At 39.5% G+C, this 22588-nt stretch overlaps 1 protein-coding gene across 2 annotated transcripts; it reads left to right on the top strand.

Annotated features, from left to right (window-relative positions):
* Nucleotides 1–10268: 10268 nt before the first annotated feature.
* LOC146458181 (GFP-like non-fluorescent chromoprotein) lies at nt 10269–14875 on the top strand. 2 transcript variants are annotated; one of them, XM_085091133.1, is made up of 6 exons: nt 10269–10403; nt 11570–11698; nt 11800–11900; nt 12457–12686; nt 13411–13615; nt 14551–14875. In XM_085091133.1, the coding sequence occupies exons 2-6, from the start codon at nt 11597–11599 to the stop codon at nt 14687–14689; spliced, it is 777 nt and encodes a 258-aa protein (XP_084947259.1). In that variant the 5' UTR covers nt 10269–10403; nt 11570–11596; the 3' UTR covers nt 14690–14875. The 2 variants fall into 2 exon arrangements, with proteins under 2 accessions (XP_084947259.1, XP_084947258.1); XM_085091132.1 differs by having other exon boundaries at nt 12457–12675; nt 13397–13615.
* The last annotated feature ends 7713 nt before the right edge of the window (nt 14876–22588 follow it).

The following is a 22588-nucleotide window of genomic DNA, read 5'->3' on the forward strand; positions in this document are numbered from 1 at the left end:
CAAAACGCGTTTAATACGCGTTTGAAACGCGTTCATAACGCGTTTAAAACGCGATTGAAACGCGTTCAAAACGAGTTTTAAACGCGATTGAAACGCGTTTTAAACGCGTTCAAAACGCGTTTGATACGCGTTTAAAACGCGTTCAATCCGTTTTTTATACGCGTCTTAAACACCTTTAAATCGCGTTTGATACGCGATTGAAAACACCTCTGGATTTTATTTGAATAAAACTGAAATCAACAACGGGGTCTTGATACGTTGATAAATAAAGACTGCGTCACAGAACGTGAAGAAACCAGTTCACATGCTATAAAAAGGAGAAAGGAACTTTTTCACCAGCTAATTCGAAACGCGCTTCAAATGCGTTTTAAAGCCCGTTCAACCTGACAGTCCAGCCTTAGTTTCGAGTATGCATACGAAAAATGCCGCATGTAAAAAAGTGCGGTCTTGATGGAATGCAAAACTAGTTAGGCAACTTGAATACTAGAACTGTAATCCTGTTATCTTACAAAGAAAATAGGTATTTTTTTTGTTGGTTGCTTGGGTAATCCTGTTCGGCATTAGAGAGATTTGCAATTGCGCTTTTATTTCTAGTTTCTACTGTCTGTATACCGTCATCACAGCGGTGGCAAATCAGTTAGTTTTACCTGTGTGCTGATTACTCCAAGTACACATCATATTTACATGTATTATATATTTTTTTCTTAACGTACGTAAAGCACTTATTTTGTAAATAAATTGTGCTTGATTACAGGCAGATGGATTATATTCAAATGAAAAAGGACCTCCAGTTTCGCCCGGTGCGGGCATTTTTTTCATACTCTTATTATTTTCTCGTCAAGATTCCCTGTCATTTTATAAGAAACAGATATGGAGGTAAATTCAGTAAGGCTAATTTAATCGCGCGGCTGTGGCTGAATTTGACAAAGAAAATGAGTGGGCGGACCAGAATCGTCCCGATTTATAAAAACTGATGGCAGTGCTACAAATATTTTGAATCAGGCCGATTTTTACCCCGCGCTAAACCAACAGAAAAGAAATCGCCCTACAAATTGTAACTAGAATCAACCAAAGAAAAAATGGTAGGATTTATACGCGAAATTTCCAGTGGTGTACTGGAGCGCCTCCCATAGCAACCAATAGTAATAGAGAATCACACCTGTTCTGAACACGTTTCGCTGCGGGATCTCTTGTAGTAGAAATGCACGTGCCAGACGTCACTTAACGTGTAAAAAAAAAAAATACACTGATTGCAGCACTTACACTACGGCAAAGGAAATTAACTCTGGCTCTGAAGAAGACTACTGGTACTAGTTAAATATTGGCCCAAATGAACAAGCCTTTGTCCGTAGGGTCAGCCCTGTAATCAAGAATATATATTACGGATCTATGTAGCATTCTGTGTCCTGTAACTAAAGGTCGCAATAACCATTCGGTAAGGTGACTGAAAATTAATGAGTGTCTAGAGCAAAGCCTTCTCTTCTTTTTAGATCCTCTTCTAAGCATAAGATACGTCAGTATCCTTGTCTTTGTTGAGTGTCTCCAATATTTTTTCGGGATCCGAGGATTTGGCATTTTTTTATGGTCGGGATTCGGGATTGAAGAACCCAGTTGGGGACCCTTTTTGATGACGGTTAGCTTATATTCAAAACAACGTTAACCACACGTTCTTTTTTTGATGACCTTGGAAGCGTCTCTGCATGCAGTTGTCCTTATCAAGTATTTTATCACATCTAGCACCCCTCGGCAGAAAATGAATATTTCTTTTCAGGAAAACGGGAAATACTTCGATGACACAGAGTAAAAGAAAGCTCAACTCAAAGAACACAGGGACATTATACTTATCAATTGCCAGTTTGCATGAATTTTTTTAATAATTATTCATTTACAAACGTATAATAAATGATTATCCCGATTCGTCCAAGGTGAGGGATCAAAGTTCCCTTCACCAAGAAAAACGCTAAATAAGAGTTTCTTGAGCTAAATTAATTTTTTTAAGTTAAAATCCCCTCTTCTTTCTCCTCCTCTGGTATCCAAAGTTTTATCTTCCTTGAAAGAAATTGCCATGACGGTGGCCCGAAGCTCTATTAATTGGCCCTTTCGTTCATGTGAAATCCGTGACTGGCGGCGCCTTTTAACAATAAAGATGCAACGGATTTCTTCAATTTGTGGCATCAAAAATGAAAAATAATTAAGTTGATAGACGTTTTTTTTTCCAGTCAGTGACACAAGCCGACTTTCCAAATTCCAATTCGCTCTGGATTATTGTCAAGTCACTGCTTGGCTTTATCAAGAGCGTCTGGTACTGGAGATTGGACAAAGCACTCCCGTGTTTTTGTTTTCGTTAAATAAATTACTTACAAAGCATACTCGAAAAAAAAAATTCGAGTTCTCCCGACAGGCGTTGAACTTAAGACCTTTCGATGACTAGTTCGGATCAGGTCCTTCAACTGAGCTACAGGAGACTCGAGGGAGCTAAGGCCATTAAACTAGATTCATGGCACAACCATCCTGTATACTGCTAGGATTCGAATGTCTATGAGTGATATCAGTATGCCAATCAAATGTAATGTCATGTTTTCAAGCCTGGTGAATAAATTATAGATGCCAGTTTTTTCAGTCCATGACACAGGCATCATAGTACTCGGAAAAGAAAAATCCGAGTTTAGTTGTAAATAACTTTCATTCTTTTTCTTTCTGGGTATAAAAATGTTTGAGGTATGAGAATATTTTTAGAAAATGCCCCCAATTTAGAATGTGACAAGCAACAAAGCCCGGAGATCTTGAATATATTATCACTAGCCATGATTTCCATTGCAGTTGAAAAGCAAATGGTATAAAGTTCTCGACTTGGCGAATTTATTTCTCCTCAAAAGGGAACCTACCGTGCCAAACATGACTGGTAAGGGTTTTCTGTAAGTAATGTATTCTCTAACGCTGAGATTTTTTGGGGAAAGTAAAGGGGCAGATATGTGGGATAAACCATTCGCATATGTTTTTTAATTTCACCTTGAAAGTCGGTATAAAAAGTCTGCTTCTTGAAGCACCAATCATGTTTGCCAAAGGTTTCGGATTGCCCAAACTTTTTTACTAAAGCTTTGGGTTTGATTAGCCTTTCATATGAGAGACTGAGCCTGGCTCCACTTTTTCACCATTTGTCACTGGCGGGGTATGCGAGTGTCTTTTGAGTGGAACCATTTTTAATGGAAATAAAAATCTCTCATCAAAATAATTCTGTAGATCTTATTATAAAGTATACAGCGGGTAGTTTGCTTGTTTCGAACTTTCTTTGCCTAGAGTATGTAAAAGGAATGCGTTCAGAATCCCAAGCTACAGAAATCCTCCATTTGCTTTTCTCTTGGAAAACCGAACTGTCTGTCCTTCGACGCCATTTGATTTTAATTAAGAAAGATCATGATGTGCGTTTTCTTGCGTTGATACGGCAAAGGGAAATTAACGCTGGCCCTGAAGAAGACTAGTTGTACTAGTTGAAATATTGGCCCAAATGAACAAGCCCTTTGCCGTAGTGTCCGCCCTGCAAACAAGAACATATATTACAGAGCTATGTAGCATTCTGTGTCCTGTAACTAAATGTCGCAAGAAGAATGGCCATTCGCTGCGGTGAACAAAATTAATGACTGTCGAAAGCAAAGCATTCTCTTCTTTTTAGCTGCTCTTCTAAGTATAAGATCCATTTTATCCTCGTCTTTGATGAGGGTCTCCAATAGTTTTTCGGGATCCGAGGATTTGACATTTTTAATGGTCGGGATTCGGGATTGAAGAACCCAGTTGGGGAGCCTTTTTCATGAGGGATAGCTTAATTATATTCATAACAACGTTAACCACACGTTCTTTTTGGAGTGACCTTGGAAGCGTTTCTGCATGCAGTGGTCCTTATCAAGTATATTATCACATTTAGCCCATAAAGCACTCCTCGGCAGAAAATGAATATTTATTTTCAGGAAAACGGGAAATACTGATTGTTCATAGAACGTAGAGGATATGCCAAATGTGATATTCTAAGATCAACAAAATCATCGTCTTCGATGACACAGAGTAAAAGAAAGCTCAACTCAAAGAACACAGGGACATTATGCTTATCAATTGCCAGTTTGCATGAATGTAGTAATAATTATTCATTTATAAACGTATAATGAATGATTATCCCGATTCGTCCAAGGTGAGGGATCAAAGTTCGCTTCACCAAGAAAAACGCTAAATAAGAGTTTCTTGAGCTAAATTAAATTTTTGAAGTTAAAATTTAATCCAAAGCAAAGCAAACATTCCCTCTTCTTTCTACTCGTCTGGTATCCAAAGTTTTATCTTCCTTGAAAGAAATTGCCATGACGGTGGCCCGAAGCTCTATTAATTGGCCCTTTGGTTCATGTGAAATTCGTGACTCGCGCCTTTTGACAAGAAAGATGCAACGGATTTCTTCAATTTGTGGCATCAAAAATGAAAAATAATTAAGTTGATAGACGTTTTTTTTTTTCCAGTCAGTGACACAGGCCGACGTTTCCAAATTCCAATTCGCTCTGGGTTATTGTCAGGTCACTTGGCTTTATCAAGAGCGTCTGGTACTGGAGATTGCGCAAAGCACTCCCGTGTTTTTGTTTTCGTTAAATAAATTACTTACAAGGCATACTCGAAAAAAAAAATTCGAGTTCTCCCAACAGGTGTTAAACCTAAGACCTTTCGATGACTTGTTCGCATCAGGTCCTACAACTGAGCTACAGGAGACTCGAGGGAGCTAAGGCCATTAAACTAGGTTCATGGCACAACCATCCTGTATACTGCTAGGATTCGAATGTCTATGAGTGATATCAGTATGCCAATGGAATGTAATGTCATGTTTTAAGCCTGGTGAATAAATTATAGATGCCAGTTTTTTCAGTCGAAGACACAGGCATCATAGTACTCGGAAAAGAAAAATCCGAGTTTAGTTGTAAATAATTTTTATTCATTTTCTTTCTGAGTATAAAAACGTTTGAGGTATGACAATATTTTTAGAAAATGCCCCTAATTTAGAATGTGACATGCAACAAAGCCCGGAGATCTTGAATATATTATCACTAGCCATGATTTCCATTGCAGTTGAAAAGCAAATGGTAAAAAGTACTCGACTTGGCGAATTTATTTCTCCTCAAAAGGGAACCCACTGTGCCGAAAATGACTGGTAAGAGTTTTCTGTAGATAATGTAATCTCTAACGCTGAGATTTTTGGGGGAAAGTAAAGGGGCAGATATGTGGGATAAACCATTCGTATATGTTATTTAATTTCACCTTGAAAGTTGGCATAAAAGGTCTCCTTCTTGAAGCACCGATCATGTTTGCCGAAGGTTTCGGATCGCCCAGACTTTTTCACCTAAGCTTTGGGTTTGATTAGACATTCATATAAGAGACTGAGCCTGGCTTCACTTTTTCACCATTTGTCACTGGGGGGGTATGCGAGTGTCTTTTGAGTGGAACCATTTTTAATGGAAATAAAAATCTCTCATCAAAATAATTCTGTAGATCTTATTATAAAGTATACAGCGGGTAGTTTGCTTGTTTCGAACTTTCTTTGCCTAGAGTATGTAGAAGGAATGCACTCAGAATCCCAAGCTACAGAAATCCCCCATTTGCTTTTCTCTTGGAAAACCGAACTGTCTGTCCTTCGACGCCCTTTGATTTTAATTAAGAAAGATCATGATGTGCGTTTTCTTGCGTTGATACGGCAAAGGGAAATTAACTCTGGCCCTGAAGAAGACTAGTTGTACTAGTTGAAATATTGGCCCAAATAAACAAGCCCTTTGCCGTAGTGTCAGCCCTGCAATCAAGAATATATATTACAGATCTATGTAGCATTCTGTGTTCTGCAACTAAATGTCGCAAGAAGAATGGCCATTGGCTGCGGTGAACAAAATTAATGACTGTCGAAAGCAAAGCATTCTCTTATTTTTAGATGCTCTTCTAAGTATAAGATCCATTTTATCCTTGCTTTGATGAGGGTCTCCAATAGTTTTTCGGGATCCGAGGATTTGACATTTTTAATGGTCGGGATTCGGGATTGAAGAACCCAGTTGGGGAGCCTTTTTCATGAGGGATAGCTTAATTATATTCATAACAACGTTAACCACACGTTCTTTTTGGAGTGACCTTGGAAGCGTTTCTGCATACAGTGGTCCTTATCAAGTATATTATCACATTTAGCCCATAAAGCACTCCTCGGCAGAAAATGAATATTTATTTTCAGGAAAACGGGAAATACTGATTGTTCATAGAACGTAGAGGATATGCCAAATGTGATATTCTAAGATCAACAAAATCATCGTCTTCGATGACACAGAGTAAAAGAAAGCTCAACTCAAAGAACACAGGGACATTATACTTATCAGTTGCCAGTTTGCATGAATTTTCTGATAATTATTCTTTTATAAACGTATAATGAATGATTATCCCGATTCGTCCAAGGTAAGGGATCCAAGCTAGTTCGCTTCACCATGCATAACGCTAAATAAGAGTTTCTTGAGCTAAATTAAATTTTTGAAGTTAAAATTTAATCCAAAGCAAAGCCAACATTCTTTCTTCTTTCTACTTCTCTGATTACCAAAGTTTTATCTTCCTTGATAGAAATTGCCATGATGGTGGCCCGAAGCTCTATTAATTGGCCCTTCGGTTCACGTGAAATTCATGACTCGCGCTTTTTCCAGTCAGTGACACAGGCCGACGTTTCCAAATTCCAATTCGCTCTGGATTCTTGTCAAGTCACTTGGCTTTATTAAGAGCGTCTGGCTCTGGAGATTGCGCAAGCATCCCCCGTGTTTTTTACGTTAAATAAATTACTTACAAGGAATGCGCGAAAAAAAATCGAGTTCTCCCAACAGGTGTTGAACCTAAGACCTTTCGATGACTAGTTCGGACCAGGTGCTACAACTGAGCTACAGGAGACTCGTGGGGGCTAAGGCCATTAAACTAGGTTCATGGCACAACCATCCTGTATACTGCTAGGATTCGAATGTCTATGAGTGATATCAGTATGCCATTGAAATGTAATGTCATGTTTTAAGCCTGGTGAATAAATTATAGATGCCAGTTTTTTCAGTCCATGACACAGGCATTATAGCTCGGAAAAGGAAAATCCGAGTTGAGTTGTAAATAATTTTTATTCATTTTCTTTCTGGGTATAAAAATGTTTGAGGTATGAGAATTTTTTTTAGAAAATGCCCCTAATTTAGAATGTGACATGCAACAAAGTCGGAGATCTTGAATATATTATCACTAGCAATGATTTCCATTGCAGTTGAAAAGCGGATGGTAAGAAGTACTCGACTTGGCGAATTTATTTCTCCTCAAAAGGGAACCTACTATGCAGAAACTGACTGGTAAGGGTTTCCTGTAGATAATGTATTCTCTAACGCTGAGATTTTTTGATGAAAGTAAAGGGGCAGATATGTGGGATAAACCATTCGCATATGTTTTTTAATTTCACCTTGAAAGTCGGCGTAAAAAGTCTACTTCTTGAAGCACCGATCATGTTTGCCGAAGGTTTCGGATCGCCCAGACTTTTTCACCTAAGCTTTGGGTTTGATTAGGCATTCATATGAAAGACTGAACCTGGCTCCACTTTTTCACCATTTGTCACTGGCGGGGTATGCGAGTGTCCTTTGAGTGGATCTATTTTTAATGGAAATAAAAATCTCTCATCAAAATAATTCTGTAGATCTTATTATAAAGTATACAGCGGGTAGTTTGCTTGTTTCGAACTTTCTTTGCCTAGAGTATGTAAAAGGAATGCGCTCAGAATCCCAAGCTACAGAAATCCTCCATTTGCTTTTCTCTTGGAAAACCGAACTGATTGTCCTTCGACGCCCTTTGATTTTAATTAAGAAAGATCATGATGTGCGTTTTCTTGCGTTGATACGGCAAAAGGAAATTAACTCTGGCCCTGAAGAAGACTAGCTGTACTAGATAAAATATTGGCCCAAATAAACAAGCCCTTTGCCGTAGTGTCAGCCCTGCAATCAAGAATATATATTACAGATCTATGTAGCATTCTGTGTTCTGTTACTAAATGTCGCAAGAAGAATAATGGAAATAAAAAGCTCTCATCACAAAAATTCTGTAGATCTTATAATAAAGTATACAGCACGTAGTTTGCCTGCCTCGAACTTTCTTTGCGTAGAGCATGTAGAAGAAATGCACTCAAAATCCCAAGCTACAGAAATCACCCATTTGCTTTTCTCTTGGAAAACTGAACTGCTTGTCCTCCGACGCCCTTTGATTAAGTAAGAAAGAACCCTTTGAACCCTTTTTTTTTTTGCTTTTGTGAAATTGAAATATCTTTCGTCAAAGAAGAGGATGTTATGGATCTAAAAGGAGGATTGATTCTATTAAGAGGATACCTGCTTTGCCCTCTCTTTGTGCAGAGGCTTCGGAAAATATGCACTGGAATTGAAGCTGCAGACGGATTATAATTTATTTGCGTTTCTCTTAGATTTTCGACCCTTCTATACCTCCGAACTGAGGATGATCTACAAAAAGTCACCTTCATACATTCATGTACGCGTACTTTAATTTGGTGATTGTAATAAATGGATATTTTTTGAAAATAGGTTTCTCTTATTTGAACGAAAGCAAAATGGATCAGTAGAAAACAGAACTTGTCAAGAAGTTCAGTTTTACGAAGAAATGCTCCATACTTTTGAAAACTCGCGACTGTTTGTTGAAAACTAATTCCCAAATAGCATTTAAGATAGCGTCCTTAAAGTTTATCCCTGACACTAACTGGTTTAACCGTCGCTTGTTTCAAATTATGAGCTCAAGCGTTATTTCGTTATTTTTAGTTCTGTGGCTTTTGCTTTCTTTTTATTTTGAATTTGACCTCTTGTTCTGTTTGTTTCGCGACTATGCGTCTTATGCCGCAAGAAACATGACGTTGCGTTGAGAGAAACTTAGTCATTCCAGGCAACTGATGAGACCGACAAGGGAGGTTAGAAACTGTGGTGTCGCCTGCTCGTAAATTGACATATTCAAAAGACCGTCATTCGACTGGCATATAGAAAAACGATAATAATATTAAGCTCTCGGCACGCAACACAAACAAAGGAAAGCCAGGCGATGACAAAACAGCCAAAACCAAGACAATTCAAACAGACTTCAGCCTTCTATGATGTGTAACATGTCTCTACTAGTAGCTAAAACGTTAAAGAAAGGATTGAAGAGGCGTAAATCACAACATCTTACAACAATGACTAATTGCCGGGCCCGGCATTACACAATTGCATCATAAAGCTTAATCCACGATTCACACCCTATCACTTAGCAGTACAGGACTTTATTCAGTCAGTATCAAATCATCCAATTCCAGCTAACCCGCTTTTAATGTGCACAAGGAAATAAATTGGTCGAAAGGCCTTGAGGAAAGAGGCCAACATGGAGAAGGAGTTGTGCAGGCTTTCCACCTTTTCCACCATATTTGAACGCTCCCGTACCACGCACTTCGGGCCATAGCAACCGGAGGAGAAGAAAGAATTGTGATCAGTGGTGTCACATGGCCTGGGAGCCAGTATAAATAATATTGATTAGTAAGCAATAAAAAGACTACCATTTTACACTTGAACAAGGCTGATTTTTTTGAAAAAAATATATATATACGAAGAAGTGCTAAAAGTAGCATTTCAGACCTGTTACACTTCACAATTTTCCAGGGTAACATACCCCAGACCCTCCTGGAGGCTCGCACCTTCACTTGCCTTGCCCTCTCTTGAAATTCTGGCTGTGGCCCTGACTAATTCATTCATGATTGTATTTTGAAAGCATTGCTGATAATTCAAGAAAGCTTCACTCAAAGCACGCCGACACATTATCAACAGCAACTCTGCATGAATGTACTATAATTACATTGCTTATACCAATTCTAGAAAGTTCCAAGGAACGTACACCGCAGCAGCAAGACAGTGGTTTATCTATGGAAACTTTCTTATGTTTAACGCAATAATTTCTGGGTATTTCTCAACAAGGACAAGACTGTACGATTCAGCCAGTATCAAATCCCTCAAATCCTGGTAGCCCGCTATAAGTGTACACGAGAAACTAAATTGGTCTAAAGGCCGTGAGGAAAACAGGGAGTCGTACAGGCTTTCCACCTGACCCAACCATGTTTGAACGCTCCCCCACCACGCCTCTTGGGCCGTTTATCTATGGGAATCTTCTTATGGTTGACGCAATAATTTCGGGGTATTGCTCAACAAGATTCTCGAACTTTCTTTCAATGTCTGCAATTAAACGTTTTACCATCTAAGGAGAGGTACCATGGATACCAGGGGGGCATAAAATAGAGGCGATGCGTGCTTTAAATCATTTTCTTCTGAGACCGCAGAAGGAACGCATTGGAATCAAGGAAGGCAAATCTTTTACCAGAGGTGAGTAGCTAACTGATGATGACTTATCTATTGTTAAATTGAAGTGCTTCAGTTCAAAGGCAGCTCCACGAACAACCGTAGTACCTTGCTTTGTAGAAAAGAAATGTTATTTCTCGAACAGGCATCGCTTTCATTGCTACCGTGGTAAAAACGGCTACATACTAGTTATAACACAAGCCGAAAAAGACTCGAAATTGATAAGGATAAGGCCGAAATGTAGTTTATTGTAGTTAACATCTACAATTCATACCCATTCTCAGATTTTAAGTCAAAAATGGTTAAAATATATACCCTGTTTCAGACCAAAACGCCTCAAAAACCATGCCGTATATATCTAGATAGCTTATATAGGGGAGCGGCAATTGCGTTTACACTGTACTATTATTATCCGAGTAGTCAATTGGTTCGAATGGCACAGACCAAGCCTAAACAATCCACTGTGAAGTTCAACGCTAAAGAGGGACGTGATTCAGTTGAACGGAAACTAGGAATATGGTGGATAGCGTTAGAAATAAAGCGAGGAATAATACAGGGAATCAAGTTAATAAGTGAACATTGTAGAAACTACGCCACAGGTGGTCGGTGAAATAAGTCGGGAGTTTTCTAATTTGAAGGATCAATCAGGGGCGAGAAATTCAATTACCTTTTTTCTTCTGGCACTAAAACAACGTAACTTGATACGAATGACATCGTTAATTTTTATCCCGGCAATATATTTCATGTTTTTCTATCAAAAAGGTGTCCCTTTTTGTTATTGGTTAAAGTGGATTTTGAATGTGACACTGGTTTATAACAGCACTCTCAACGCTGAAGAGCCATTCACCTTGGTGATTTAGGTTTTTAAATGTATCAAGGGAGTCTTGGATTACAATTACAATTTTAGTACCGGCTCATCTTATCACAATTCTTGTCAGCTCATGCCAATTGTTTTAGACTTATATGAGCGAGATGCAACAAGGGGCAGTCGCGTTACTCTTATTTTTTACTAAGGAATAGAACAAGAGTCCCCTAGAGATCAACTCATAGAGTTTTAATTAGAAACTCTGTTTTGCAACTTTTATTGTAAATTAACTCTTTCCTTGTAATTTAATCATTTTTATCATCTTTAAGTCTAGTTTTGTTTCCTCACTTTTTTTCTCTAATTTTTGCTACTGCTCTGTTGACAGATCTCGTCTGAAAGCAACCTATGAGTGATGGCGATTTCCGCTCTAAAGAACGTCATTATCATTGTTATCATATTCTCCTGCAGTACTAGCGCTGATTGGTCGGATTCTTCCCCTCAATCCTACCTCCAGGTAAGTAGTGCACTGAAAAATTTTTTTTCTTGCTTTTCGCCAATGATTTTGTTCTATTGTCCACCATTGATGGGTAATTTATTTCCATTTTTATCTCACAGAATGGAATTGCAGAGGAAATGAAGACTGACGTACATATGGAGGGTATTGTTAACGGGCACTCCTTTACAATTAAAGGCAAAGGAACAGGCTACCCTTACAAGTAAGAAAAGTTGTAAAACGGTTAATGTTTTTAGTTTAGTGGGAAGTGGGGTGTATTCTCTGTCTTCTTCCGGCGAGCAACCGATACAGTGAGCCCGTGAAAACTAGTGTCCTTTAGACTTGCGCAGCAGACACGAGGAGCCATCTTTGTTTTGGTACATGATTATCTGTATGAATCCATTAGGAGGTAAATAAACCGAACAGATAATGAACGAATTCCCTTCAGTCTGTTCTAGCCGGACTGATCCTTGCCCCAAATCCACCTTTTTAGCGTTATATCTGAAACTCGTGACTATTCGGCGTAATTCGAAGACTTTCTTTTCGTTTGTAACAATCCTCGTTTTCTTCTTCACAGCTTCGTTTCGGCGGTCGGAGGGATATTTATTCGCCCAGTCCCAGTCCTGAAAGTTATTCCTGATTAAAACGCGAAACGCGCCAGATATTTTCACTATAAACGCTTGGAGGGACACTTTTTGCCCCTCCCCCATGAAGCAGACCATTTACCTTTACTTCTTCCCAGATTTTCTGATAGTCTTGAATTGCTTTATGAATTTTAGGGGAGACCAGGTTATGAACCTTGAGGTCGTCAATGGTGCTCCTCTGCCGTTCTCTTATCATATCTTGACAACAGCATTCCAGTATGGCAACAGAGTTTTCACCAAGTATCCACAAAACATACCAGACTTTTTCAAGCAGTCGTTTCCTGAAGGGTATCACTGGGAAAGAGTCATGCCCTTTGAAGATCAGGCCACGTGCACGGTAACCAGCCATATAAGGTTAGCTTCACGTAAAAGTGCTGTCGGTTGGGCCTGAGCTGACAACTGAGTTCACGTTAGATGAATTCAGTCTGTTAAGACTGTTTAACAATGTTCCTCTGATGTAACCTGTAACTCCTCATTACCTAACTTTACACTTAATGAAATTTCCTGATGTTTTACATGCAATACTACCTGAATACGGCTTGCTATTTTACAACTATCAATATAATGATACGATTCTCGTTTTTATTTCTTTACTCTCTGAACAACAATGGCTGCAATATAATCTTTTGCAGTGGATCTCAATACATATCCTGTCAAGATAGCCCTTTACCAGAAGAACATTTACATAATGATGATCATGTTGATGGTAATGGACTCACTTAACTCAGGAATGTGGGATCCACATGTTTTTTGTATGCGTTGGATCACTGAAGTGAGAGAAATAAGAGCTGTCTTTCATTATTCACAATGCCTTAGCAGTGACCACGAGTATAGCCTCCCTTGGAGATGGTTTTTGGCTCGTCACGCAATCTTTCCTCCCCAACGTTGGGTAGAAGAGATTGCGTGCGAGCCAAAAGAACGTCTGTGAGGGAGACTACAACGAGTACCGAGTAGGAGGAAAAATGCTACGCTTTCGTCAAGTCTGGAGATAAGAAAATACCCGAGTGCTATATGCCTCAAGATTAAAAGAGTTCGCTTTGGATGTTGTGTTCACAACCGACTCTTTTTTCAACAGGTTGGAAGAGGAAGAGGAGATGCGTTTTGTAAATAGCATCAGATTTCACTGTGTGAACTTTCCCCCTAATGGTCCAGTCATGGAGAGGAGGATATTGGGATCGGAGCCATCCACTGAGAACATGTATCCTCGTAATGGGTTTCTGGAGGGCTATGATGAAAGGACTTATCGACTTGAAGGAGGTGGCTATTACCAATCTGAACACACAAGTATTTACAAGTAAGTCTGTATCTGTTAAAGGGGAAGTGTCATGGGGTTTTTGACCCGTTTTGTTAAAAATAGTGAAATACGGAAAACTTTCACTTAGCTACAAAATAATTCTAGAACAACGAGAGGAAATACTGATCAAGTCAATTCTCAAAAGGAACAACTCGTGATCTGTTCTAGCGCATTTCGAGAACTTGAAAAACGTTGGCCCATCAAGTCTCGAGTTTCAATCCATTCCAATTTAACTCTCGCTGGCTAGATGCAATAATCAACAGTTTTATTGCACTGGGGTGATAATTTATTACAAAACCAGACAATTGCCTTTTCTTTTTTGTTTCTGTTCGCAGACAACCATTTGGTTTTTTTTTTAATTACGTTAAATTCGCATGATACTTCTCCTTTAAGTGATTTGATGACTTAAAATAAGTCAACAAAATGAAGAAATGTTCTCAAGTTGAAAACAATTGGAGTCGAATGGGCAGTTTCAGAAAAAGAAAACCATACCCACCCCAAGAAAGGTTATGGGAAATTCTTAGCGGGATGGGGCCTTAGAAGCCAAAATTTTTGAAAAAACGAACGAAGCCTAACTGGAATTTCCTAAGAGGAGGGGGGCACAAACAAAAAATCTTCAGTGGAGGGAGTACAATCCAAAGTCTTAGCCCCAGGTGTCGATTGCCCACTCTACCACCGAGTTCTAAGAGAGAATCGTGGTGAACAAGACCATACAAATGTCACCAAATAGATTTCTTATGGAAGAACTAAAACAAAGGTTTGCGTGGGATAGCATTTTACTTGAAGGTGTCTCAGCTGGAGTTGCTTGTTTGTTAACGTCAGTGGGAAGAATTTTCACCTATAAAAACAGGATTCCACTTGCTATATCAGTGTCTCTTCCCAGCTAGCCTAGTCAGCTCAGTGTCACTGATCCGAGAACGTTTGTTCCTTTGCAGAGGGAATAGCCCAGTCGACATGCCAGACTTTCACTTCATAGAACATCGCATTGTGATAACTGAGCATGACGAAGACTACACCAATGTTGAGCTGCGTGAAGTAGCCGAAGCTCGTTACTCTACGCTGCCTGCTATTTAAGCGGAAAAGGCAAGGCAACAAGACGCAAAACCGCCCTGTTTGTCTCTTTTCATAAGAGATTCGACAACCGTGGTTCTTTGCCATTTAATTTGAATTAGTTTAAATTAACTCTTTGGAGCTGATGTAGATGTTTTAGTTGTTAAGTAAGAAAACGTTTGTGATTATTAAATTTGTTGCCTGAAGCAAGTTCAATGGAGTCTTCTATTTCCGCGGTAAAAGTCAGTAAAAGTGGGAGGTCTCCTATACTTAAGTTCAATTATTCCCCTCCTCATATCCCTCATCCCTCACTCCCGGACTGCAAGAATAGGGAAAGGTCACTCACAAAAAATGAGAAAGAAAAAAATAAAACCATCGAAGGTCCGGAAAACGCCTGTAAGAAGTTGTTCAAGAAAAGAAAAGAAAGAAGAGAAATTTGCACGCCCGGAGTAAAATTCCGCGTAAAATTTAAGTTGAAAGAAAACTCGTGCAGTGAAAATTTATTTGTCCCCCACTCCGAAGATTTCCACAAGGTTCGCTGTTTTCAAATGCAGCCTGCATGACGATCCAAAGTTCCCTTTAAGAATAACTACCTCGTACGCTATCCCACATATTTAAGAAAGATACCTCCTAATACAGCAGTATTTTTGATGCGTTTAAAACTATCCGGGAAAAGCAGATCTTACGAAAGGTTGTTGGGATCCAAAAAGAAAATTGGGGTTAACCAAGCATTCTTCGGAGATAATTAACAAACACTATCTCCAAAAAGCATCAAATTACATAACAGTGTATGGCATTTCTTGACAAATCGAAGCATTGTTATCTCTGGAAAATGCGTTGTTACCCCGAATTTTCTTTTTTTCGAAAGCCCGATAGCCAAAAACCGCGCCAAGATATCTTTGAATTAGTAGGCATCTTCCTTAAAGTGGTACTGTGACGAAAATTTTTATTTCGCCCCTGTTCATGCTTTAATCCATTCAATGAGTTCATAATTGCAAAGATAGCTATAAATAAGCTTTGTATAAACTTATTGAGATTGGAAATGACTGTCCGAAAACCGTCGAAAACCCGTCCGCCATTACTCCGTTCGCAAAGTGAAGCCCGTAGTGATTCTAGAAAGCGCTTGCTTCTATAAAATCCTCTGTGACGTCATACACTCAACCAAGAACGCGCGTTCACTGGAAGAAGTCACTTAATTATAGTCCTAAAGTAAGCTTCAAATTATGAATCTGTTAAACAGTTAATTCTAAAGGGTTATGAATTAGTGCCAGAGGCGTACCGTAATTGTGAGAAAGAAAGTAGACAAACCTATGTGGAATTTGCTAGGACAAAAGAACAGTTATTTGATCGCTGCTGCTCCTCACAGAAGATTGATAATGATTATAATAAGTTAAGACAACTGATCTTAATTGAAGAGTTTAAGGAGTGTGTTCGAACTTACATATTGACGACAAGAGACTATGAGGTAAGAGAGTGAATCCCCCATACATGCCCCTCTTCCTATGAAAATTTTTTTCAATCTATTTTTGTTTGCGTTGCTATTTTAATGTCGACATCTTATTGGTCAGTTAGAGTGACGTCATTTAATTTTAAACTTAATGGCGGATTATAATCTCCCAAAATAGCATGGCGCGAACTAAACAAAGATTGAAAATAATTATCATGGGCACAGGGATTCGCTCTCTTGCCTCATAGTTTCTTGCTGACGAACAAAAGGTAGAAACTCTTGATGATGATGCCCGTCTTGCCGATGATTACTCTCTGCTCTCTGACTCATAAGATTTTTTTCGCTGATAAGCCCCACCAGTCCTTTTCTTGCAGTCGTCAAAATAGTTTGCGTTCATCAAGAAACCTTGGCAAGCAAGATCCGAAGAAGCAGAATTTTGAGGACGAAATACATTCAAGTCCCCAATTCATTCCACCTGCTCATAAATCTAAACCGGATGTGATAAACAAACGTTTTAATTCTGTTGTTTGTAATTACTGTAAAAAGGGTTGGTCACTTGTTATCAGACTGCTTCAAATTAAAAAGAAAACATCAGGCACAAAATGAAGCCAAGCCCACTGGTTTTGATACATCTAAGCAAACTATACCTCAAAGTTGTGACAGTCTGGGTGACACACTTCATGAGATTAAATCTTTTTCAGACTGGTGATATGAACAGGAATTTCACTCTCCGATCTAAACCTATTATGGAGACCTTTGAACCATTCATTCGTGATGGTTTTGTTTCATTGACAAGTGATTTGTCTAGTGCTTCCCTATTATAATTTTGAGGGATACTGAGGCTTCACAATCCCTTTTACTGGCAGATACTTTGCCATTTTCTGATCGTCTGCTGGTGCTAATGTCCTTATCAAGGAGGTAGATTCATCAGATTATAACTTGTTCCTCTTCATAAAGTTTATTTGTCATCAAACGTAGTTTCAGGACTTGTTACCCTCGGCATTAGATCTTCTTTACCCTTTGAGGGAGTAGACTTTCTTCTTGGCAATGATCTTGCAGGGGATAAAGTAGGTGTTAGCCCTGTTATCTATGATAAGCCCTGTTTTTATCAGGTCCCTGATCCTATAGAAAGTGATCATCCGGGATTATACCTGTCATGTGTTGTTACTCGAGCCATGAGTAGAAAAGAGGCTCTTGAAGAGAATACTAGTTCTGAGGTTGACTTGTCTGAAACATTCCTCAGCCAAGCTTTTAAAGTCGATGAAGGATTCAAAACCTTTGAGGGAAGTTTATCTAAAGAAAGTCGTATTAAAGAACAACATAAAGACCAAGAAATATTCTGCCTGTTTCAAAAGGCTGTTGATGGGAGAGAAGTTTCTAAAAATTCTGTTTGTTACTTTGTTGAAAATGATGTGTTGATGCGAAAGTGGAGACCACCTGACGCTCCTGCTGAGGATGAGTGGACTGTCAAGTATCAGGTTGAGATTCCCAAAGCTTACCGAGCGGAGATACTCAGCACAGCCCACGAAACACCGCTTTCTGGACATCTTGGAGAAGAAGAAGATGTGGCTGAATTTTGTAAGTCTTGTCATACCTTCCAAATTGTTGGAAAACCTAACCAAGCAATACCGAAAGCCCCACAGCAGCCAATCCCAGCCTTTGAAGAACCGTTCAGCAGGATAATTATTGATTGCGTTGGTCCTCTACCCAAGACGAGATCTGGCAACCACTATCTGTTTACCATCATGTGTGCATCCACCAGATTTCCTGAAGCCATACCCCTGAGGGATATAAAGGCAAAAACCATCGTGACAGCTTTGACCAAATTTTTCTCAGTATTTGGCTTTCCAAAGTCCATCCAGTCTGACCAGGGTTCAAACTTCATGTCCGGTATTTTCCAGAAAGTGATGCATAAACTGGAAATTAAGAAGTACAGGTCCTCTGCTTACCATCCTGAGAGTCAGGGCTCGCTTGAAAGGTTCCACCAGACGTAAAAGAATAAGATTCGCACTTACGAGATTAATTTGCAGCAAGAGAGTCTGTTCAGGAGTCTTTAGGCTTTAGTCCGTTTAAGCTGGTTTTTGAATACACTGCGAGAGGGCCTCTTAAGCTTCTTGAGGAAAAGTTCCTTTCTGATAACTTAGATTCTTTAAACCTTTTACAGTATGTTACAGATTTTGGCACTTAGCTTACAAGGGCAAATCTAGTTTCAGCTCAGAAATCTATGAAGGCTAGGTATGATCTAGACTCAGTGGAACGTAAATTTGAGCCAGACCAGAAGGTTCTTGCTTTACTTCCAGTCCCTGGAAGTCCACTTCAAGATAGATTTTTTGGTCCCTATGTTGTTGAAAAGAAATTAAGTGATCTTAACTATGTATTGGTAACCCCTGACAGGCGGAACGAAGACAACTGTGCCATATAAATATGTTGAAGGAGTATGTAGATAGAAACAATAGCACAACTGTACATCCTGTGAGTGCAAACGTAGCTATGCTAGAAACTGGTCAAACTCTACATAACTTTAAGGAAAATGCTGATCTGCCTGGTACAGCTAGACTCAAGAATTCTGATGTACTTCAAGACCTGAATTCAAAGCTGTCCCATCTTTCACAGTCCCAACGCCCGGATTTGGAGCATTTACTGCATGAATTTGAGCATTTGTTTCCAGACATTCCTAACAGAACTGATGCGATCTACCATGATGATGATGTTGGCGATGCCACTTCAGTGAAGCAACCCCCCTTATAGGCTGAATCCCACAAAACAAAAGTATCCACATGAAGAAATCCAGTACCTTTTAGAGAATGACTTCATTGAACCCAGCAAGAGCAACTGGAATTCTCCTTATCTCCTTGTTCCAAAACCCGATGGAACCTACAGATTCTGTACTGATTACAGAAAAGTGAACAGTGTGACAAAGTCACGGACTCTTTCCCAATTTTTCGAGTGGATGACTGTATTGATAGAATTGGAAATGCCACGTTTGTGACCAAGTTTGACTTATTGAAACGATTTTGGCTATTTCCTCTTACTGCCCGTGCTAAAGAGATATCGGCCTTTGTTACTCCTGATGGTCTGTTCCAGTACAAAGTTACCCCATTTGGAATGAAGAATTCTCCAGCCACCTTTCAGCGCCTTACAAACAGTGTCATTGCTGATCTTGATGATTGTGAAGCATACATTGATGATGTCATCATTTTTAGCGACACGTGGGAGGATCATTTGAGAATTATCCGCAGTTTCTTCGAGAGACTAACTAAGGCTATGCTCACAATTAACCTTTCAAAAAGTAAGTTAGCCACATCCTTAGGTCATGTTGTTGGGCAAGGCCAAATAAAGCCTTTTGATGTTGAAGATCAGTGTTATTTCTAGTTTTCCTAGATCAGAAACCAAGAAGCAACTAATGCGTTTTCTTGGTATGGCTGGCTACTACCGCAAGCTTTGTCCTAACTTCTCTGCTGTTGCTGAGCCTCAAACGGAGTTACTTGGTAAGAAGGTCAAGTTTTCATGGAACGACGGGTGTGTAAAGGCATTTGAAGAGTTGAAGGCTATCCTAAAGAATGCTCCAGTGTTGTCTGCACCAAACTTTGACTCGCAGTTCAAACTAACAGCTGACGCAAGCGATTTTGCAGCTGGCGCCGTACTGTTGCAAGAAGACAACGATGGAGTGGATCATCCTTTCTGTTACCTCTTTAAGAAGTTTAGCAAATGACAAGGAAAATACTCTACAGATGAAAAAGAATGTTTAGCTTTATTTTTAGCTTTGTAACATTTTGAGGTTTATGTAAGTTCTTCTAAGCAACCAGTCATTGTCTTAACTGATCACAATCCTCTTGTCTTTCTTCACAAGCTGACAGAAGAACAAGAATCAGAGATTACTCAGGTAGAGTTTTGATGTTACAGAGGCATGACTTAGACATTAGACACATCAAGGGAAAGGACAGTGTTATCGCTGACTGTCTTTCCAGTGTGTAATGTATAAGTTAATTTACTCATTTTATCTGGACACAAAAAGAGAGTTGTGTTACCAAAACTTTCTTTTCCTTCAAGGAGGGGAGTGTTACGAGGTCCACACTTCCATTTATGAACAGTTGTTTCTAAGTCACGCGTATTTATGTAGCAGTTGTTAAGTCACGCTCATTCCTATTATGTAAATTTTTTCAATTCCCATATGTAGGTATTAAGCAAGCACATGTGCGGGGGATAAGAATAGAACAGGCCTGAGCAGGCGGTGTGCGTCACCACCCACAAAGTGTGCTGGGTAAAAGTGTGAAATCACTCATTTGATCGAGTAAACATCTGCCGAACGTAACAGTTTTAGTCGCACTGAAATGGGCATTCAAACTTTACTTCACTTTCTAAAATCTGTCACTGAAGACAGTAATTCAGCAAATTTTAACGGTCTAGTCGCAGCCTAGCCGTAGATGCTTCTTGATGGATACACAAGGGGATTTCTTTACTAGGTTAAGCTTATTCGCGGTTCGGAGACAATCGGAGGCGAATTTTTTTTTTTTTTATGTTTTTTCTTGTACTAGTATTATGTGCCGTCACATCTGCCTATAGATGCTTTCTTTATTTAGGCCGCGAGCAGGCTCTTACTTTTCCTAAGTTCTGTAGCGCGCGTCCCATGGTTCTGGCGAGCGTTGAGGCCGCGAGCCGCGAGTTCAAGTTTGAAATTTGCATAATTTTACCGTCACTTTGCGTGCGTGATCTGAGGGAAAAAGCGCGACTGCTCGCAGTCTATATTTTATTGTTTTTGTCCATTTTCACTTTGCTATTTTATCTTTCGATGAAAGAGATCTACATTTCCTTTCTGGATTTATTGGAGAGAATAGCATTCGCCTTATGGCTTTTCCAGCCGGCATCCCGGGAGTTGATCCACTTGGTTTACACGGTCGCTTCACAGATTCTTTATAAGTTCAACGGCTTCCAGCGGGAAAACCATAAGGGGTAGACCCGGGTAGACCCCGAAAATTCTGAAGTAGAAGGGAAATCTAGCTTAACGTGCAAAAAAAATTGGTAAAATCCGGCAACAATAAGTGGCTTTAGCCTCCAGAAAAGAAGTAACATCAACCATCAAAACAACATGGCGGCAGGCGCGAGGTGATCACCTTTGGAATGCCTACAAACGCGAACAAACGCTCCAGCTTGAAAAGTAACCCAACCATCATTAAGTCAATATGTTCTCCTAACTTTAAAACGAATTTTAACCGGCAGGAAATATCACACATTTCATTAGCGACGAAATTTTTAACAGGCTAAGCTCTCCAGACTGATGTTCGTGGAGGCGAAAACTAGCAATCAAATGACACATTCTGATTGGTCGAATTTCGTGACGCACACCGCCTGAGGCCTGAGCAAAGTTGTTGATGAGAAAAGACTTTAGCTGTTTCCGTTGAGGATTTTTCTTCGCTCTGCTCCTTCTGTAGGATGTTCTTCGACCCTAACGACTTTTCGGAAGCTAACCAGGAAGATAAGCGATGAACATTTGTATTTAAGTGTATTTTGTAGTTTTGATGATCTTAAGCGCACGTTGCATTAAAGTGCCTATCACCCCTACCCAATTCCTTTCATTCTCAAAAGTAGACGTAGAAAGTAAGCCAAAACAAGCAAAATAATGAGATTTGAAGTTATTCGCGATTTTTAAAACGCGATCGAAATCACAATTTCCGAAGTTAAAACCGCGCCATTAGAGGACTGGCACTAGTGAGTTGTGACGTCGACCCGGTATCTCAATAACAAGCACACAACAAAACAGTAGTGAGTCGGAGTGAATTCTACGCGAGCTGTTTGGGATTTCTGGCCGATTTTTTAGCCCAAAAGCCGAACACTGATACCCTAATCCGAGCAAAGGTACAACTCAGATGATTCAGAATTTTACTGCAACCCTGGCTACGTGATCGACGCGACGATCAAGCACGTAAAATAGGAATGAAAGGCCTACACAACTCCTACTCGCATGTTTAGCGCTTCTATATCAGTCTTTTGATCAATTTAGCTTCTTGTATGTTTACAGCGGGTTGGCATGACGATTTGAAGGATTTGTATGATAATCATAGAACAAAACCATGTGCTTAACTGTAGCATGTTTTGTATTTTGATCTCAAAGGACATTTTGGGTTTAGAGTTCTGCGTTTAGCGCCTGTTTATTTCACCTCTTGTTGTTTCTGTTTAGCCGCTGTCGTTCTTATGCCATTTCATTTTACTAATATTTAGATCTAGTTTGACTCGTTTCAGTTCGCGGTCCGGTGACAGTACAGCTTCTAGTTAGGATTGAACCGTGTGATAATCTTTAACCTCCGAAAGCGACCGCTATTGTTGTTATCTTTGTTAGGATTCAACTGTGTAATTACATCAGTTGTTTATCTTACAGTTTTTGTATTGCGGGGCCCGGCCATTTGTTTTTGTGGCAAGATGTTGTGTCTCGAATCGTTGCTATTTGTTTTTTGATCCTTTCTCTAGCACTGTAGATTTCT

The sequence above is a fragment of the Pavona decussata genome, unplaced genomic scaffold (assembly GCF_977016875.1).
Source record: "Pavona decussata unplaced genomic scaffold, jaPavDecu1.1 SCAFFOLD_234, whole genome shotgun sequence".
NCBI classification, from domain to species: domain Eukaryota; kingdom Metazoa; phylum Cnidaria; class Anthozoa; order Scleractinia; family Agariciidae; genus Pavona; species Pavona decussata.

Excerpts from the sequence above, each read along its gene's own strand:
- LOC146458181 (XM_085091132.1), top strand. The coding sequence starts at position 11,597 with ATGGCGATTTCCGCTCTAAAGAACGTCATTATCATTGTTATCATATTC. Across the intron at positions 11,699-11,799 it reads CCCCTCAATCCTACCTCCAG|AATGGAATTGCAGAGGAAAT; the intron begins GTAAGTAGTGCA and ends TTTATCTCACAG. Across the intron at positions 13,616-14,550 it reads GAACACACAAGTATTTACAA|AGGGAATAGCCCAGTCGACA; the intron begins GTAAGTCTGTAT and ends GTTCCTTTGCAG.